This window comes from Sturnus vulgaris, chromosome 7 (assembly GCF_052056855.1).
Source record: "Sturnus vulgaris isolate bStuVul1 chromosome 7, bStuVul1.hap1, whole genome shotgun sequence".
NCBI classification, from domain to species: Eukaryota; Metazoa; Chordata; class Aves; order Passeriformes; family Sturnidae; genus Sturnus; species Sturnus vulgaris.
The window spans coordinates 34,841,931-34,863,513 of record NC_142249.1 but is presented as its reverse complement, the minus strand read 5'-3'; the positions used below and the strand labels follow the sequence as shown (position 1 = coordinate 34,863,513).

Sequence of the window (21,583 nt, the reverse complement as noted above, 5' to 3'; positions counted from 1 at the left end):
TCATCTCCTGCCCATGACTAGATGATCTTTAAAGGTCCTTTCTGATCCAAACCAGCCTGTGATTCTATGATCTCCTCTTCCCTTAGTGCAAAACGCATATCACTCCCTGCTTTCTTCTTTCTTCCCCCTCCCCTCCTTTTGTTTTGTCTCAACTCTGAGACAAAGGTTGAGTGAGGAAAACTATCTTATACATAATTCTCCTTTAATCATGCTTCTCTTTTATTCATGCATTCTAGTAGAAAATTCAATGTTTTAATTAATTTTGTTGTCATTATAAAAGCACAGGGGAATTTCTGTTGAAACATTGGGTGTGTAGGCTTTTATTAACTTTGAAACCAGGCAAACAGCTGCCCCACAGGAGAAAATTATCTATCTATCTATCTATCTATCTATCTATCTATCTATCTATCTATCTAATCTATCTATCTAACCTGTCTATCTCTCTATCTATTACCAGGGCTGTTTTTCATCCAGAAGAAGTAATTAAAATCAATTGACAAAGTCTCTCATAATTACTATATGTTAACAGTGGTATCAATTCAAGGCAGCCTGTTTTGTTAAAGTAGTCTGAAGTTTTACCTTTCAACCTCCATCTCTCACAGAGCCATGTTTTCTCTAACTCATGTAGTTGGAGGCTGCTTAGCATTACCCAAGTCATCTTTAAATTTTCCAATGTTGAGAGAGACTCTAGTGCAAAATACTTCCTCTCAAATCGGAATTGGGAGGGATGTCTATTTTGACATTTTAGGATCCTTGAATCTGGAATGATGCAAAAGCAGCATGTAGTGATGTTTCATTTAGTGGTAATTTATGCCACAGTTACTTTTGGCTGACGGAATTCTGCTGTACTTTGTGAGCTGTCCCCCCAAGAGATGATGTGTTTGCCTGAGGTGCTGGTAGCAGGCAATGAGTGTTCACGTGTGCTGGGCTGCATTCAGTGTTTGTAAAGCTGAGGGACAGAGAATGATTGTTCATTTCTATGTGTGACATAAAACATACATAAATTCCTAGAGGACAGCTATGCCTAAAACTAGAAATCACTATAGAAATCAGTGTCTGTCTCAGAAAGTGCTGCTCTCAGGACTCTCAGTTGCTTGTTCTCAGCAAGCTCAGTTTTCCCTGCACAGTCCCCTGCCGGGTCATGGATGGGATTAGTGCCTGCACTGGGGTCAGAACTGTCACTGCCCCTGCGTGCCTGCAAGTGTGCAAAAGCTTTCAGGCTGTGAGAAGAGAGGGGGGCTTCTTCTTGCAGCTTAGCCTTCTCTAAGTGTGGCCTGAAAATAAAAATGGAAATTGAATGGCAGTTTCCTTCAAGGAGATGTACTCTGCTTAACTGGCAAAGGATGCCCAGAATATACAATATGAGAGGAAGGCAGATCCTTTGGAGCAAAAATTGAGCAGCCTTACAATAACATCAAAACCCAGTGATTTCTGTTAAATAAATGAAGGTTTGGATTAGGAGGCAGGGTTTTGAGACTGTAAGTGCTATTACAAATTTTCCAAATGAATACTTTTGGGGGAATGAGGATTATTGTCAAGTATTTGGTTGCACTGTAGAGTGATTTAATATATCAAGCACTGGTTTCCCCATGTTGTGGGGACTGGCAGAATCTAAAGCAAAGTCAGTCAAGTGTTCCTTTCTAGTCAAGTCCTCATTACAAAAATGCCAAATAAATAGGTATGATTTGCTTGGCAATCAAGAAGCACAAGAGTCAAGCTAACATTGGCTGAATTACATCCTTTCACTACAATTTTAAAGCCAGTGGTGTGAGAACAGGTTTTATGATACAGATGTTTCCACTGTGGATTGATAAGAGCTGAAATGCAGCATTTATTTATAATGCTGTCAGGTTTAGATTTCCTAATTTTAGTAGCCTGTTTGTAATGGAATAGCTTGCTGAAATCAGAGGTTCAGTGAACAGATCCAGGAAGATTTAACATTCTATTTTACAGCATTCCAAAACATGTAGTAAGAGACGCATGGAGAGCTCTCTGTATATTTCATATTGTACCAGTGCGTGCTGTAGTTCTTGTACACATTTCTGTGTATAAGCAGCATGCCCAAACTATTTTAGGATAAAATCACACTGTGTTTTTATGTTAATAAAAATAAAAATTAAAAACAAAATCCATAAGTATATCAATATGTGTGAGTGGAAGTGTTTGCAGACTAATCTTTTATTGATTGCTTCAGAACAGTAAGAATTTCTTTTGGATGGAATTTTAGGAGGATATTCATAGAGAAAATGTCTGAAAATCTCTAATTCAGGAATATTTTCATGTAGCAAACATCTCATTATTTTATCAGCCAATCTGCAAGAATGTGTCCTTAAAAGCAAACTATGGCCTCTTCAGTCTGGAGGACTATTTACCCTCCAGCTTCTGATTTCTTACTGCTGCTTTTGCAGCTTCTTCTACTTTGCTACTTTTGCATCTGCCACTTTTTGCTGCCTCATCTCACAGTGCTCTCTGCTGGATCACCCATAGACTTTTTATAGCCATATGTTGAACCCATTCATAGGTGACATTGTGAAAATATGATGCAGCGCATTTTACCACCTTTGCTGGCTTTAATTGTACCCTGGAGATAAAGCACAGATTCTGTACACTTGCTTATTTAGACTTTTAAATAAGTAAACTCTATATGCCCTTGTTTCTTACCACACTTGTACTCTTCAATCTCTTTCAAGATTCTGGGTAATAGTGTACATTTGCTTTTGCTTCCTAGCCTGACTTTTATGATTCAGCTGAATTTGAAATTTTTATTAATGAATCAATTTAATAGACTTTGGGATTCTTATTTTGTTGATTCAATGACTTTTTTTAACAAGGAAGAGGCAACTGCATCTTTCACAGCATACAGCACATTACATTATTTTTCCTCTAAAACTACAAATGTTAACTATATTTATCACTGTTGTTTTGTGTAACCACAATTCCTTTGAAACAGCACTAGTTTAAGTTGTATAGGTTGACAGAAGGTTAAAGGAATGCAAGTACTGTAAATTGTATAATAGTTGTAATTATGGGAATGTATTGATTTTGGTGTTGTGGTTATGTGATGGGAAGTGATGCATGGGAGGCAGAGAGATTTCTAGAGCCAGTTTTAACTCACAGATTTTTATAGATATTGTTTTAGTTTCTCAGTCTTTAAGAGAAGACTAGTTGAAACTTGCTCTGATGAAACTGCATCACACTTTGGAGATTTTCCTTTCCCCATACTGTAAGAATTCCTAAAGTCAATATAGATATATGGAGAAAAATACTTTAATTTACTGTGATTTACTTACCAGATTGTGCTATTTTAAGTTTTCACTATGCAAAAATATGAGCATAATGAAAACTAAAGAGAGATGAAAGGCTCTTTTGCACTGGAATTTTTATCATATTTAAAATTACATACGTGGGAGAAAAAATTCTGGCTTCAAGACTACATTTAGATGTAGCAAAATACCTCTCACTCTTGAAATAATTGGATGGTTTTTTTATAAGTAAAGACTATTAAATTTATCAGGGTCAGTTAAAGGATATAATAATTCACCAATTAGCTGTAGAATCACCTGTGCTTGTGGGGTTCCCCACTGTAGAAACCAGGCTTGAGAAGGGCTGCCACAGTTAAAAGTTTACATGATATTGGCTTTTGTTTCTCTGTAGTGGAAAATGATAGAGGCTGCCTCTGTTTGTGTCCAAGTTCTCAGGTAGCAAGTTCCTCTAAACAGAAAAGGGAGAGGAAGAGAAGATCTGTCAATATCTTTTATAGTGTTTCATTGCCAACTCTATTGCACCTGACAAGGTGACATGGTGGACATACGTGGAATATCTGCTATGATATTGTTCTAAATGATAATGCAGGGTGTGAGTAATCTCATAAATGAATGTCACTTCTGGTTTAACTCAAAACACCAACCTGCAGCAAAATAAATTGTATGGTGCATTTTATTCTTGATATTGAAGAAGTACAGAAGGTAAGCCCCCTGAGGATTTTTATGAATTCTCATCTGGTGAAAGACATCCTTTGCTAAATTTACATATTTACTTATTTATTCCATTTTACTGTAGGCAGAGAATTCAGCGCTGGCTCTGGAAAATGAAAATCAGAGAGAACAGTATGAAAGATGTCTCGATGAGGTAAGATAGATAAAAAGGTTGTTCTTACCTGCTACTATAATTAAATTAATACAAATTAATCTCTCCCTCTCTTAGAAGGCTGACATTGTTCTGCAATTTTTGTATTACCTCATTCTAATTAATTCCAAGAACATGTGTCTGGCAGTCAAAGGTGTTGTCCTCCATGACCTCTGCTGTAAATCCTGTTTTGACCACAGCTCTTCACTGAAAAGTGGATATCCCTGTGACCAGTACATAGAACTGGGTTTCTTTCCTTAGGAGGAGGAGATTATAATTTCCGTATTAGGTACTGTGCCCTCCTTTTCTGTAAAGTGGAACACGTGTGGCAGTGGCTTCTCCCATCAAGAATCCCTCAGCTTTCCCATGTGCTACATTCCATAACCCTGGAATTGAGTGTCTCAGCTCCCCCCTAGGGTTACATACACAGCTTTCATGCTGGTTTTATTTTTCTAGCTGTTGGCTAAATCAGAGCTTCCAGTTAGAGCTAGAAAATAATTCACCCCTCACTTACTGTCTGAGCACTCCAGCAATGCCTGCATTCCAGGAGTGTCTCCCATCTCCTGCTGCATGGAGCTTTCTCCGCACATGTACTAATGATCACTTGTTCCTCCCAATAAAGTTCCTCAACTTTCCTCAGCGTTTAAAGCAGTTTTAAAGCTCTTAGTGGCTCGAAGAGCTGCTCGCTAGAATTCATTTACCCATTCCATAATAAGGATGTGCTGTGGCATAAGTAATTAGCTGACATGCAAACAAAACGAGAACCCCAGCTGTACCTTGGAGAAAAGAGTGCGTGAGCAAGCAAACCACCCAGGGCAGAGAACAATTCCAGTCTTCCCACCAGCTTTTTAAATTTTTAATTGGCATTTGCTGAAGTGTTAGAAGCCTGAGCAATACGGCTCTGGTACAAGAAACCTCCAGTTTAGTGCAGATTTTTAGCACAAATCCTCTTTTTTGCCACAGTGGCATATTTTTGTCAGGGAATTTGCAGATACTCCTTCCCCCTGGGTCATGCTCTGCCCGTTCTGTGGCTCTGGGGTAGGAGCAGAGCCTTTGTCTGCCTGAGTCACTCTTTCAGTGCACACTTGAACCACGCATGGATATCTTGGTGATAAGGATGAAATTACCATATAATTGCTAACTTCTGTTTAAATTAAAAAGCCTGACTTAAAATTATTTTCTGATTGTCTAGGACAAAATCTGCTTACATAATTAGTTTTGGAAATGAGTGAAGCACTGTAACTGTCCATTTCAGCAAAACACTCCGTGCAGATTATAAGGACAGAAAACATGCTTTTATTCTGTTTGCAATAACATGATGGACCCAGGATTGTTTTTCACACACTGTTTCAGTTTAAAGATCATATAATTAAATCAAACTATAATCTGAACTTTATTATCTTCGACACTATGTTGGCTGTTTTCAATTCTTCTGTATTATCACAGCTGTATCCATCTTCTCTCACTGTGCCAACTTTTTCAGGAGGAAGTGCTTCTCACCACCTGTGGGTTTGGGCTTCTCTGTTTTATTTTTTGTTTCTCTCATTCTTTCTTGTGTGTGTTTCACAATGCTTTGGCAGAGGCAGTGTAACCAGCATAGTTTCAGCTGACACCAGCTTGGACCTAATGCCTTCTGGTCACTGGGGTGGAGAAATTGTCACTGACTGAGGCCAGAAAACCATATTTAATAGTTTCAAATTCTGCAGGAGTCCCAGGTTCACCTGAACACATTCCTTTGGTGGAGCTGCACAAGAAATCACACATTCTCACCCTCTTTCTTTGTAGTAACAATAAAGAGAATAGGAGATGAGACAGACATTTAATTAGTTAATAACCAAGAAGTCCTTTCCAGACAGGGATTGTTACTGGAGATCTTAAGCAAATAAAATGCTTTGCATAAAGACTTAAAAAAATAATTAAAAATATTTCCACTGGAAAATTTCTTTTCTTAGGAGCTTTAAGTCTGATAGTTGCTCTGTTTATAACTCATCTTACACCAGCCCTTCTTCTTGAAAGTGAAAATTTCTTCAGCCCTTCCCTAGTCTGGCTCTCAAGGCTGCTCAGTGTTTTTAGGAGCAGATGTATTTCAGGAGCAGCCGTGTATGTCTGTGCTGCAGCCCCACTTTGCCTCAGGGCACCTGGCAGGTTTGCAGTGAGGAACAGAGCAGTTCTGGGAACACAGGGCTGTGATCACACCCAAACCTGAGACAGCTGAAGAGACACTGAGACACGTGAGTGCCTACTACAACCATGAGTTGCATTTTTAAATCTTGGCTCTGTAGTCAAATTAGTTGTGAGTGCAATGGACTTCTCCTGGGCTGATGCACAAGGAGTGCTTCCCTCCCAAGCTACCACCTGGCCATTCAGGCTGTTACATGTCTGGGAGGCTTGACAGGCCCTTGAGGAATTGGGAGCATCATTTGATAACTATTGAGAGAACTCTGCTATCTTTCACTCATCACTCAGCAGCCTCAGGTTGCAGCTTCTCTCCCCTGGGCACAGCAAACTCTGCTCAGGGCACTCCAGCACATTTAACCTTGCATGGTCCCCCAGGGTCACAGCAAAGTGACAAGGACATTTCCTATGTGCTCTCTGCTCAGGTGTTGGTGGCCATTAAGTTGAATATGAAGGAAGAAAAATAGCCACTGTGATTTTTCTGTCTGTCTGTAGCAAAGAGATACCAGAGCTGAGTTTAAAAGCTATGTTTGCCATTATTTTTGTCTCTTTTTTTTTTAATCCGTTATTTTAAATAGTATCTTTCTTGAATATAATGCCCTACATTTAATATTGCATCAATGCCCGCAACTGTGACATAAAAATGCATGCTCTCTAATCATTTTCATGGTAAAATTCAATGAAACTCAAATGTTCAGAGAGATTAAATCCGAAAAGCATATGGGTCAAGCTGAGCAGAGTCCTTTATGAATTTTAACAATTATTCACTGATTTTAAAATAATTGTTCATCTCTGAAGTGTAAATGTGAAAAACTTGGAGCAGTATTTGGAAAGAAGTGTCATTGAAATGTTCCAGTACTTGATAAATAAGAAAAGAGCTTATTCAATTTCAGACATAGTCCATAAATGTATCTTTCTGTTGCTGAAAAATTTAATGCAAAACCCAGGATTGTCTTCTTGTACCTGTACCTTTGGGCTTTGAGGTTAACATGCTTAATCCCAGTTTCCTATTGTGGAATTCAGCTGTCAGTTTATTGGTAGGTGACAATGTCATGGTTATTCACATCACTGTGCCAACTGAGATTTCTGTCAAAACTTCACCATATTCACGTGCAGGAAATTATGCAACTTGGGGTAGTTGATATTTTTGCTGATGTTTTAAGAATTAACTAATCAAAAATGCAGAGTTATCTTTAAAAAAGGCATTCTGTTTTTAAGATTTGAATAAAAGATAAATCTTTTATTTTAGTACACTTGAAATGTCTTTGTGCATATGGAATCATACATTAAAGGCAGCTGTGTAAAATCTCAGTACTTGTAAAAGGCATAACAGATGTTGCATTAGGGTCTCTTTTCTTTGATTCATTCTTTTATACCTCTTCTATTAAGACCACTTTATGACATATATTTGTAAACATAATTGCCTAAGGAACAAGTGAAGCTGGATCTTTTATCTCTTTTATTGCAATCCAGAAAAGGAAACATCACCTAAAAATCTTGGCTATAAAGCTCAAAGGAAAGGTAGGCAGTGTAAAAACAAGGAGTGTCACCTTCTGCAGAACAGCAGAGCAAGGAACCAGCCAGCTCTGTTCTATTCCTTGTTTCACCTTGATTAACTTCAGCTGTCATAGGTGAAGGAATTTTACAGCCTGCTTTTTCCTGGGATTGAGCCAGTTATGCCTCATGTAAGTGGGAACCCCACATTTTGACACTTTCTGCATCTTCTCTGCCTTCAATGATCTCAGTTTCCACAGGTTCTGGTAGCTGTGACTATCAGTTTTGTGGAGCTGGTTCATGTTGTTCATTCACATCCATGGTGTCTCCTGATACCTGTAAGTTAAAATGAAGTTGATTGTTGAGTTTAGCAGCTTATTTCCATATGCTGTAGGAGTAGAATGGCAACCTCATTTGAAATGCAAACATTTGGCTATGATTCCACTTATTGAGTGCTAAATTAATTTTAGTAACTGCAGAACATTTCACTGAAGGCTTCCCACCTCTGTTCCTGCTGAATACCAAAAATACAGACCTGAAAATCTTGAATGGTAATAACAACACAGTTTGTCAAGTTGCTAGATAATAGAAAAAAATAGCCACACTTTTCTGAAGAACCTGGTTACATATCTTTCTTATTGAGTTCCATGGGAGCTATGGATCACTGACAGGTACTTCCATTTAGGTACCTATCTTCACTCAAAAGCTGCAAAATTTATCATATATGCATCAGCAGGCTCAGTATTTTCCCCGTTTGGAATATTATGCCATTTACACTCCTCTGTACAATATGTAAAGCTGTAGGAGTCATTTTGCAGGCTATGCTGTTGTGAGTGACTAGTGCACACTTCAAAGAACCTTTTAGTTCTTCCTTGGTAAAGTAACTCCGTGTCAGAAAGTAAAGAAATAATGTATTCGCTATGGTTTGTGCAATTTTCAGGTAGAGCAAACAGACCTTAAAGCACCTGCCAGAAGGAACAGTGTTGGATGGAGAGCCTGAGAGCCTGCAGGGCAAGGCACATGGGCTTTCAAAACCCTAGCATGCTTACTTCTGTTGGTTATTACTGTTCTAATATTAGTCTGTGTCTTCTGTTAAATCATGTATAGAGCTATTCTTTTGCAGCGTTGTTCCACAGGCTGCCTGAAGTTAGGGACCAGTCTGGAAAGGAAATTTGATACTAGGCAATTTTATGAGTGTGAATCAAATGTAGCTATTGTATCTAGCAGAAGTAAATTATTTGCAGAAGTGAATTATCTGCTGCAGCTCTTTGCTCCCATCTGAGTTTATATCAGTGGTGGTGGGGGTTTTATTTAATTTGCCAAGAGTAACAAGAATCAATGTGGATTATCTAGTGATACTTGCATAAATTTTACTATAATTTCTGTAAACCGAAACCAAAGCAAAAAATCTTTTTTTTTAAGAGAGACATTTCTACTTGCTCTGCCTAAATGCAGGAGCAGAATGATAAGTCAGTACATTGTGTGATAATTTGTGAATAACTTGTTGAACCTTCAAGTTAGACAGCATCAACAGAAAATCTTACCTCAGTCTTTCTTTCTCTCCCTACTTCTTCCACCTCACTGCCCCTATCCTTGATGGTAAATATAAATTAGAAAGGATGTATAAAATAAATAACTTCAAAAATTCCCTGTAGAATATATAATTCTGCTAATCAATGGTGTGTAATCTCATTCAAGTCAATTGTGCTGTGTGGGGTGAATGCCTTCCAACCACATTTCGATGACAGTAGGGTCTTTAATTTTCTGTGGCACTTTATGGTTTCTGCTTGTCATGATAGATGTACCTTTTTGTCAATATTTAATCAAGAAACAATTAAACTTCATGAAAACATTCAGGCCTCCATCCTTGGCTGGTAAAAATCTGCTCTAGTGGATGCAGTCAATCCATGCTGATGCACTCCAGCCACACATAGAACTGTGAAGGTTTAATCTGCTGCAAAGAAGAGATGACAGAAGTTACCAAATTCCCCTCATGTCACACTGCAATTGATACAGTGCACATTTGCTTATCATGAGGACTAGCACAGAAGTAGTTGATGTGATTTCATGTATTCTTAGTGGTATTATCTGATTAAAATACTAGTAAACAATGAAAATGCTGGAAATGGTGGTGGTTGTAGATGGAAAGTGGAGTGTAAAGACACTGGTAACTGTGAAACCAATACAGTGAATGTTTATAACAATCTTTTAACTCACTCTGGTTGGATCTGTCCTTAACCCTTTGGGCTCTACATTGGGTTCCAAAAAAGGACTGTCGTGGTTTTAAGCCCATCTTAAAGATGAAACACCACACAGCCAGTTGCTCAAATCCAATAAAATGGGGAGAAGAATCACGATAAAACTCGTATGTTGAGATAAGAACAGTTTCCTTCCTGGCAACTCCCCCAGTTTCTATCACATGACATTCTGTGATGTGGAATTTCCCTTTGGCCAGTTGGGGTCACCTGGCCCAGCAATGCTCCCTCCCAGTTTCTTTTGTGCACATCCTCACTGGCAGAGCATGAGACAAGATTAAAAAAAAAAAGATCCTTGACTTAGGATAAACACAACTTAGCAAAAAACCAAAACACCAGTGTGTTATCAACACCCTTCTCATTCTGAATCCAAAGCACAACACTGTAACAGCTACTGAGAGGAAATTAACCCTGCCCTAGCTGAAACCAGGACAGGCCACAAAAGAAGGTATTGTCATGCATACACACACATGATAACATATGTAAATTTGTTCACTTTTTTCTTTCAGGTAGCTAATCAGGTTGTTCAGGCTCTACTTACTCAAAAGGTAAGTTGTGATTTGGGTATTTTCAGTGTAACTTAAAGCTTGCAGATATTAATTGTTTATTTGAGAGATATACATATATTCTTGAATAGTAGACATTTTTAAACTATGTTCACACATTCAGTAAGCAGGGGAAGTACTGCACAGGTAAAATACTTGTAGGATAATTGCAAACCTGGCACATTGAAAAGATTCACTCTGGTTTCTACAGAGATCTGTTCTGCATCAAGTCGTGTCTTAAGCTTCAGTTTTGTGAAGTGAGTCAAACATCATTCTGTAAATTCATTTTGTCAGGGGGAGAAAGAGGGAAAGACAAACAAAATATAAGGTTCTATAGCAATAAGCTGTGAGCATTTCAATATTCATGGAATGATCCTTTGTGAGGTCTAGACCACTTGATGGATGTGGCATTATTAAAATGCTTTGGATCATTTAGTTTTAAAAATATGATTGGGAAAGAGACATAAATGCAGTCTTTTAAAGCAGATAGTGCAAAGGAGAATATAAACTGTTTTGTCTACACTTAATGACAGGACAAGTAATAATGTTCTTAAAATGCAGCAAGTTAAGATAATCAAGAAAACTCTTGCCACGTGGACAAAAGTTTTCTAGATGCAAATCGTTTTTGAGGGCTGGCTCCAAAGCCTCCCTTTTTGGACATCATTCTGCCCAGCAGGACATCATTCAGAATGCTCCCTGAAAAGGGAAGAGTGAGGACAGAGAGGACAGGCAGGGTCGAAAGTATCATTGCTCATCCCATGATTTTTAGATGCACAACAAAGGTTTTTACTCTGGAAGAGGGATACTGCCTTCCAGCAGTTGGAAATGTTGCAGCTCAGAGGTGATTTGTGCAAGCCATGACATCCAGGGAAGTTTGCCCTGCTGCTGTCTGTGCTGTTTCTCTGTTTACGTGTAGGAGTAGGGTCTGTGCCTCATCAGAGGACTGCAGAGCTGTTCCTGTGACACCTGCTAGAAATATAACTTGAGGTATTTTCTAAAAAAATCCCAAATATGTGTTTCAATACAGTCTAAATGGTAATGGAGGTATTTTCTCATGTTAATAGACACAAAAAACTCATATATATTTTCTATTATAAAACCATGTATGGTGAAATACTCGCCAGAGGGTTAATCTCAATATATTAATCTCTAGTTTGGGAATATTTTGATTGTTTCCCAAATGGAGAGAGGAGCTTCCTGATACCCTTTGCAAAGGTATCAGACATTTTGATGACTACATACTTCCTCAGTAATTAATCCTTCCAAACCCATAGGAACCAAGGAGTTCCTAAGGATACAATAAAAACAGATCTGAATACATTTAACAAAGTGATTTACTTAGGGTTGATGGGATTTAACAGCTGCTTACCTATTACTGAGTAATAACACTAATTTAATATCCATAGAAAGAGGAAAGAGGGTACTTTTCTAAATGCTAATGAATATTAACTGTTATAGTGCTCCTGACACCGTTCATACAAGTCCTTTTATAAGAAAAGACAGGAACACAATAGTGTACAATAAAGAGGAAATTGCACTCCTCACACCAGTCCCAAAAGGGTAGATACCAGAACCCAAACAGGAGCTGGTAAACAGATAAATCTACCATGGTGCAGCTGAGCAGTAGGACAGAGTCAGTCATGCCACAGAGAGATAACACACCTGCGGAGCAGAGCAAGACATGAAGAAAAAGCTGAGATCGTTCACAAAAGGAGAAGAGTGATTTTGTACAGTAGCACACACTGCGTGGGCTTTGCTGTGAATTTGAAATCATCCCTCAAGGACTAATTTTCACTTAAATGAAGTACATGCTGTAACGAGCAAAGCGCTGTGTACTTGCCGGGATGTGGAAAGACTCTGATCCCACTGAGAGATTCTGGTGACACAAATTGAGTGAGCAAAGCTTGAGTGATTTATCAATGTCACTGAATCCTTGAAATGGAATTACAGTCTTAAACGTTCACTTTTCAAGTATGTAATTTGTTACAATACATAGAGAATGTCTCGAACATGAGAGACTTTTTTTTGGTGTGACTGGAGAAACTATATTAAATTGAATTTGTGCTGAGTTAGCCACGCAGCATAATTTCACAATTTTATGTAGCAAAATTCTATGGATTTTCTACCACTTACTAATAGAAAATTTTGCCTCTAGGAAATTTAAGATGTCAGACATCCAACAAAATTAACTGAGGCAAACCTGTATGCTATAATACTGAAAACATCCATTCTTTCTCCTTCCACCGAAAGATTTCTCATATAACATGAGCTGATTGAACTGCTGAGAATTAGATTTTTCTTTTTTTTTTTTTTCATGTTAAGACCTGGATCAGCATTTTGAAATTTGAGCTAAACCATTTAATTAAATCATTTTTTTACCTGTATATGTACTTCTTGCACTGTAATCCCCTCCATAGGAGTGTATTTAGGAGATTAGTCTTTTTCCTCTGGATTCTGTATGAAAGCTATTTCTCCATTTCCATCAATTAAATAAAAAAGAAGTGAATTAAGTGTTAATTCAAGAGGGAGAGCAGTGTTTTTCTGGAACCTCTGCTGAGGGCATTGGATCCCATTTTGGAGAAGAGTGGGTCTGGTTCACACTGAAGAGATAAGGCAAGACCACAGAGATGCTCAGATATCTCTATACTGAAACCCTAGGAGTACTTTAAATATTTGAAAGACTGCTACTTTAATAGCTAGTTGTTTTGCCCACAGGGGAGGAATTATATGCTTCAGACATTTGATAGTTGTATTAATTGGTAATTTTAGGACTTCAAGTTTCTAAACTCAGACTTTATTTTATCAGAATACTGCTACCTTTATGTGCCTCGTTTCTCCTCTGTGCTATGTGTGGCATTACCCTGGCAGGGTTTATAGCATCTGGGTGGGTAATCTACTATCTTATATTTCACTTTTTTATAGAAATTCTAAAGTTTGAAACATAAATCTCACAGTTTTAAAACTGTAAGATAGGAAGGTTTTGGGCAGAGGCCTTGCTAAGATTTAATTTTTTTCTACACTGTTAGTTTCTGTGAATCATTTTTCCTGTTCAGTGCCCTCAGTAGTCTTGAAATGTTAAGCACTATTGTAACAGCCAAGGCTCAGTTTTAAATTCTCTGATTTGTGAAAGACAGATAATGATGGGTCTTGATGCTTGCAATCTCCATTCCTAATAGAGATTGCCTTGTGCAAGACCAAGGATAAGAGGTCTCACTGACAGGAAACAAAGCTTCAGGGCTTTAGAAATCGGCCTCAAGATTTTTGGAGGGTTCTGTTGGAAGGCTCTAATTTCAACTGAACAGCCACTTGACAGCCACCTAAAACAAATGTTATAAAACCATCAGGAGAAAATAACTGCATTCATCCAGTATTCATAAAATCTGATACATATGCATAAAAAGATGTTTACAGTTTTCTGGGAGTCTCAAGTTGAACATATTTTATTGTGTGTTCACCTCTTATAACCTCTGCTGGTTACAGCAGAGACTAGAACAACTGTGGGCAAGAATGTAAGCTACATCTGACTGCAATTTCCCCCTCTGAGTTGTTCTCTCATCAAGCCAGGTCATCATGTTGTTAATGGTATTGACAGGACAGCATATGGGGGTGCTGAGGCCTCTTTCTCCACCTTCATATAAGCTAGGCAATACCACAGGGCAGCAAATGCCCTAAATTTAAATAAGGATAAGTATTTTGGAAACGTAAATTTAAAAAAACAAACCAAGATATGGCTGGAGCTTATTATTTTTACATATAATCTTTATTAGAAGACTACCTTTCCTGGTTTGTGAAGCTCTCTTACCTCAAAATGGGCAGCTGCACTAAATACACTGAAAAGCTCATGTCATTGTCTCCAAAATCCTCTCTGACAGAATCCTGTGTTACTTCATGTGACCAGGAAAAGCAGGTTTTACACTGAAGATGGATAGACAGAGATAGATAGATAGATAGATAGATAGATAGATAGATAGATGATAGATAGATAGATAGATAGATAGATAGATGGATGATAGATAGATAGATAGATAGATAGATAGATAGATAGATAGATAGATAGATGTCTGTATCTGAAAGACATTATTGGCTTGACTGGTTTTCTACTCTGCTTCTAATGGCCAATTTAAAATTTTTTCATAGAATCATAGAATTGCTTGTATTGGAAAGGACCCTTAAGATCATTAAGTCTGACCATCAACCCAGTGCTGCCAAGCCCTCCAAACCATGTCCCCAAGTGCCACAGCTTTTAAATACCTCCAGGAGTGATGACTCCACCACCTGTTCCAGTGCTTGACAGCCCATTCCATAAGAACTTTTTTCCTAATATACAACCTGAAGCCCTCCTGCAGGCCATTCCAGGGGCCATTTCCTCTTGTCCTATCAGTTGCTGTTTGGGAGAAGAGACCAATGCCCATCTGGCTAGAACATCCTTTGAGGGAGTTGTAGAGAGTGAAAAGAGCCTCTTTTTTTTTTTTTCCCAGGCTAAACGCCTCCAGCTCCTTCAGCTGCTCCTCATCAGATTTGTGCCCCAGGCTCTTCCCCAGCTCCACTGCCTTTCCCTGCACTCATTTCAGCCCCTCAATGTCTTTCTTTAGTGAGGGGCTCAGAACTGGACACAGCACTTGAGGTGTGGCCTGACCAGTGCCCAGTACAGAGGGAAAATCACTGCCCTGGTCCTGCTGGCCACAGTAATTTCATACAGCCAGGATGCCAATTCTTGCCCCCCTGGGCACATCCTGGGAAGACACAGCCCATGCACATCAGGCACAGCAATGCTGACTTGGTTGTTCCAGAAAAAGCAAGGAAGGGATCAGACTTCAGAAGAGTACCTTGAAGGCACAGTTTGATATAGCTTATGCATTTTATTTAGCTCATGCTTGTGACAATATTTATATATTAATTGCTGCTTCATGCTTTTTGTCAGCTGCAAAATGGAACACATTGCTAGCAAAGTCATGTTTATGCTAACAGAAAACTGAAAGGAGGCTCCAGGTAGCTACTGTTTGTCATTACATGATTTTCTTTAATGTTATAATGGATGATCAAAAAACCAGAGAAAATGAAGTAGCACATTTTTCTGATTTATTCCACTTTAAAATTTGTGTGTTTATTTCTTCTTAGCATCTGACATTGGAGCTTTTTATGTGCTTCTGTTACCTGCTTTCTAATCTTACTGTTTTCCCTTGTGCTGCAGGGTCTGAGGGAGGAATGTATAAAGCTGAAAATGAGAGTTTTTGATCTGGAACAACAGAATCGAACTTTAAGTGTGCTTTTCCAGCAGAAAGTCAAACCAGCTTCTGACCTCCTCCTTCAGGTAGGAAATGGCCTTTGCAGGAAGCGAGCTATGAGCTTTATAGTTCTTAAAATTATAAAATACTTCTCTTTTCAAGGCGATGGCAGTAAGTGGAAAATGACAGTTGATAGATTTAATATATTAGAAGAATATCTGTTATCTGTACTCTGATCCCATTGAAACTGAAAATGTGTGCCAGTGAGCTCTGATATTGCATGGAAATCTGGAGAGAAGAGCACACCTGCAGAGTAAGTTACTTTTTTAGGTGATTCTTTGCTATGATAAATGGAATGATACGGGTTCATTATCCCTCAGCAGGGGAGAAGCTCGTATTCCTTAACATCCTGCTTGATGGTGAACAATGTAATTTCCTGTGAGAAGACAGCCCATTTATTTAACTTTTGCCATATGTGATACTGTCCTGGTTTCAGCTTACTTGCGAGGGTTTAAGTACACCTTCACAGGCTTAGAGTGATTTTGTTTTTGCCAATGTTTTATATGAGGATGTAGCTGAGAAACCAATTGACCCATGTCTCACTCATTTGCCATTCTGGAATACTAAGAGATGTTTCAGTATCCTTCTTCATTTGGCAATGTCTGTTATGGTGAATGAACCCATCACTTTGTCATCCTTTGGTAGAAGTAGAATTGCTTCGCAGAAGTTCCAACAAATCTGACCATGAGCTAGGAGAACAGCAAATGAGCACTAATTAGAACTTTGCAGGGCATGTCAGCCACATAAGTGATATTAAATGTGTGTCTTAAACCCTCGCTGCTCTGCACCTGTAACTCAGAGGAAAATCTGGCCCTTGCACTGCTGTCCAAAGGCTGAGGGCTGCTGACTGTCACCAGGGTGAGCTGGGTTTTCTGCAGAAACACAGTCTGCTCACAGCTGATGTTGAAGGCAAGGGAATCTCCATGCTGAGGGCAAATATTTGTGCTTACTGAGGAACTCTAAAGCACAGGCATGGTGGTGCCAGGTCACCATCACAGCAATCTGGGTTCTTGTGTTTTCCTCAGGTTTTTGTTCCATCTCTTGATTTTGTTGATTTGGGTGTTGCTAGGTCAGGACCTCCTTTATTCTGGTTTCTTGTCCCTTGTCCCCTTCTTGCTTTCCTAGCTCATCCTTCACAGACCCCTGTACAGAGAACTGATTTATCTTTATCCATTCACAGTTTTGACACATCCACCACAGTGTGGATCTTCATTGCTCACTTCTGTTTTTGGCAGTCTCATCAACTGCTCCTTCTTCCTGGTTTGGGGTTGCTTTTTCTTTCTTTTTCCCGTGTCCAGCCGATGTCAGCTTGGGGTTTGGTTGCATAGAAGTCACACACTGCACATTCATTATTAAAGATGCAGTTCCTATTCCCAATTCCTTGTGTGGCAACAAGAAAACCAGGTTATTCTGGGAATGCTACAGAAGTGTTAGATAGCATCTGAAAAGTGGGATCAACACTTTGACTTGAGATCCTTGAAAATGGATTGTGCAGTAGCTCTGAAAAAAGAGTTGAAAGAGATGAACCTGCACCAGGTGGTAGAAAGAACCAAATGATCTAACACTTTTTCCTGAGGGATTCAAACTATTTTACATCATAGTTCTTGCACAGTTTGGCAGGAACTAATGTAAATAGTTTTTTTTCCCCCTCCTTTTCACTTGATTTGTCATTATTGGCTAAGGACAAAAGAGAATTAAGTTCATTCAGAAAGTCCAGATCTCTCTGGAGCAAAATTTGTTGCTATGTCTGTTCTCTATCAAAAGGTTTTAAACCACTAGGTGAGAAAAAAACAGAGAAAGAGTTACAGTGTACATTAGAAAAGGAAGAACTTCTGTTAAGACACTTCATATGCCCTTTTTTACAAAATACATCCAAACAAAACAGAAAATCTATGAATTTCCAGAATTTTAATTACCCTCTAGTTATGCTCCAGACTCAAATAAATGACATGTAATCTGTGATCTTGCAGCCTGTGATGCAATATCTGAAGAAGGATGTTTTCTTTGGACTGAAATTGAGCAAATACTGTTGTGTGCCTGCATAAAATTAAAGAACAGTTTGCATTATGTCTTCTTGGAAGTGCACACAGCACAGATTTAGAGCAGGAGGTAAATATTGGTTTAAATGTGTCACTCTGCAGAAGTTATAAATATGTGCTTAAGGACATTCCTGTTAGATCATGACCCCAATCAAGGGAATGGGCAAATTCTGATAACTGGGGGTGGGAGCATGGGGTGTTTTCACCTTTCCTGTACCCTCTGATACAATACAGTTCAATTTTATCTAGTGCTGATCTCATCCTAGGAGTAGCCACACTCTGTAAAACTTCAGATTTTGCAAAATGCCATGGTAGAGGGCAAAAGCTAAAAATAAGTAATGTTAGCTACTTTTTCTGCATACCAGCCTCTGTGATTTCATTGTATATTACCATAAAATTATTGCATGTTTGACATCAGGAGACTCTTGTGTTACAGAGTAAGCTTATTTTTAAACAGTAAACATTTTGACTTCTCACATTTCAACAGAAATATAGATTTCTTTTTTTAAAACAAAGTTTAAAGATAAGTGTAGATTTCACCATTTCACCTAGATTTTTGTGCATATGATTGCAAGCAAATAATACATGATTCATATGTCTTATGTTCTTATGTCTTATCAGATCATTCACATTGTTTCCAGTGAATGGATGGGTACAAGTGTTTTGAATTTGGCTGCAGAGTAATGGCCTGCACACAATACCAATTGCTCTGTGTTGGTTTTGCTCATGTTTCTCACACAGTTCAAAAGAAACACTAATTTTGCTACTAATTAAAAAAAAAAATTAATTCGTGTCGTATGCTTTTCATGGCTGCCTCAGGAATCCTGCACCATAGAAATGGTGTTAAAAGTATTACTTTTTCATACATTTACAAAAAGTGTAAGTGCTCATGAAGTTGAAGGGCCTAATAGTGTTTTTGAAGCAATGTGTGTTGAGATATTGTGATTGTGTGTGTTGCCATGTAAGTTCTTTGCTACCAGGAATTTTGGTGTGCTTACTGCCTGCAGGGAGTGACACAGAAGCTGTGTCACCCCTGTCATGAAAAGATAAGTAATACAGTCTCTGATGCAAAATTTTAGGAGGATAAAAAGAGAATTCAGGCTTTTTTCTCTTCACCTCTGATACTGTAGACATTTTTAAGAGCTACCCTCTCTTTCTGGAGACATTCTTTGTAGCTGAAGTGTGTGATTTACAGAGGCAGTACTAGAATAGATAAATAAGAAGGCTGATTATCTTTTTTTCATTATTGTTATTTTATAATATTCAGGAAATCTCTCTCTTTTAAAATGATGAAGCCTTGGAAAAGTGTTTTGTGTCAGCACCATCTGAGAAATTGCAATAGTTATAGCACAAAAGAGTAGCTTCTGCCCAAGCAACCTTCGTTTTCCTCTGTTAATGTGGTAGCTAAAAAGATGTTAAATTCTGCCTGTCATAGTAAGAAGGGCTGGGAAAGAAAATCAGGAGCTCCATTTTCGTGACCCACCTTGTACATCTTCTGCAAGTGAGACAAAGAATTGGGGATAATAGTCAAAGATTTAAAACTGAGTAGAGGAAAACCAATTAGAACCAAAGAGAGAAATCTGTGGAAGTGATATACAGGAGGATGCTGAAGGGATAAGACAGGGATCAGGGGTTGCCTTCTTATAAATATCTCTTTTAAATTTTTTTTTTATATTATATAGCTCTGTTTACATAAATTCAAGATGTTTGCTAGATGAATTGTTCCCGTGGGAGAAATCCTACTTTCACTTTTCACCCAGAAATTTCTTGTCACCAGAGTTTTTTATAACCATGCAGGATTTTTCAGTGAAAAGGGATGAAAAAGTGGCAAGTAGCAAATTTATTGAGTTGATTTATTTGATTAAATAAGTAATAAAATTTTCATAGTTGGGAAAGTATAAGATAATATTTCTAATCATAAGATTTACAATTTCCCTGATCTTAAACTATATTTTCATTGCCATTTTATTTCCATCATAAAAATTCTACTTTATCAACCCCAGAACCAAACAGGGAAGTCTCCTGAAGCATCTATTTTCTCTTTGTGTTTCTCTGGCTAAATTACTTATATTTATTACTCATGGACCATCCACACTGTTTAATTTTACACCTAAAATTTTGTCGAAATTCTATCACACAGAGTGCTGAATTCTCAGGTGGTTAAGTTAAATAATATTAATTACTTTGTGATGACCGCATTGGTATGAGCCCTTTTAATAACCTGACAGCTCTGCCCTGAAGTACAAGACAGTGTGGCTGTACAGACTGTGATGGAAGCAGTTGCACAACTTAGCAGGAAGGGGTAAATTGCACCAATGACATTATTATTTATGGGAAGAAGAAGAGGGCACTTAATTGCCCTAAGACCCGACAAAAGGAGATGGAATGTCTGGGCTCAGAGCCTGACCTCTGGTGCAGACATCGTTAGACATGATGAAGTCTGAATGCAGGAGGTTAAAAGTGAAGTTGCATTGCTTTATAGCAATGAGATCTGTGTAATATTTAGGTGTTTGAGAGAGTAGGTGTTTGAGTGCTTGAAATTAAACCTAGAGATCATCACACACTGTTAGGAACAGTCTGTCAGTGTTCCAGTACATTTCAGTGAGTGGATTGTTATGTGCCCACTAGCAGCAGAATTTCCTTCTCACAGAATTCAGGTGCCTGCAGGCTCTCGAGGGAGCAGGCAGACTTGATACCAAATCAGCAAATTGTATTTAAAGCTGTGAAAGTCCTGCAGCTGACCTGCTTATTTGCTTACTTCACATTTATTCCTCTGTAGCCATCAGATAGTCAGGGCATTCCTTTCTGCAAATCTTCAGGAAAGTTGCAGCTCCAGAACAAACTCTTTCCTTTTCTCCTCTATAAGCATATAAACATAAATAAGGTGTGGCAGCATCTGTAGTGAATGTTTCCTTACTCAGAAATCAGGACTGGTGGCTTGAAGGAGAAATTAATTACAGACCTGCTAATTTCTTCAGCAGTAATTGAATACTGCTTGCAAGTTAAGACAATCTCCAGGGCTGTATCAACAGAGAAGAAGGTGATCACATAAATGTAAAACATGTTTGAGACATATTAAGTTTAAACTAGTACATTAACCTTTATCCAAGAATTACATTGCTAGTAGAACCCCTTTTAAGAAGTGTAAGGGTGGGTTTTACTTTATTTGTGGCTCTCAGAAGATTTCAGGCCATAGCCCTGCTGGATTGATTCCTCCAGGTCGAGGCTACCAGAGAGCACAGTTACTGCCATGAAGATCCTACCCCAGGATCTTCAAGAGCCTCCAACCTTGTAGACATGAGAAATTATAAAAATGCCTCTGTGTATCAGGCATCAAGACAGTGACCTAGTATGGAACACTCACGTTTTTTGAGATTTTTAAGAACAAATTAAAGAACATTCTTCGTGTGAGGATGGTGATGTCATTGTTTCCAATCTTTCCAATTATCTCAGTGAACTGTGATCTACTTACTATTTGTTCCATGTCCTCACTCACCAATATCTGAAAAGACACAAATAGAAAACTTTGAAAGTCTGTATTTCATCTCAGCTTAAATCATCAACATGTAATAATACATTATAAACTATATTTATTACTTGCCCTGCTTGCAGCTCCAAATATATGCTGAAGAAATATTACAGAGATAAAATATTTAGGAGAGCCA

The 21,583-nt window shown here is 38.3% G+C and overlaps 1 protein-coding gene across 6 annotated transcripts in view; it reads left to right on the top strand.

Annotated features, from left to right (window-relative positions):
- NCKAP5 (NCK associated protein 5) overlaps nt 1-21,583 on the top strand; it is a 376,424-nt gene that overhangs the window by 278,680 nt on the left and 76,161 nt on the right. For all 6 annotated transcript variants that reach the window (XM_088168358.1, XM_088168359.1, XM_088168357.1 and 3 more), the window contains exons 8-10: nt 4,060-4,128; nt 10,559-10,597; nt 15,786-15,905. In XM_088168358.1, coding sequence (XP_088024484.1) covers nt 4,060-4,128; nt 10,559-10,597; nt 15,786-15,905 — 228 coding nt within the window. The remainder of the gene's footprint in view (nt 1-4,059; nt 4,129-10,558; nt 10,598-15,785; nt 15,906-21,583) is intronic.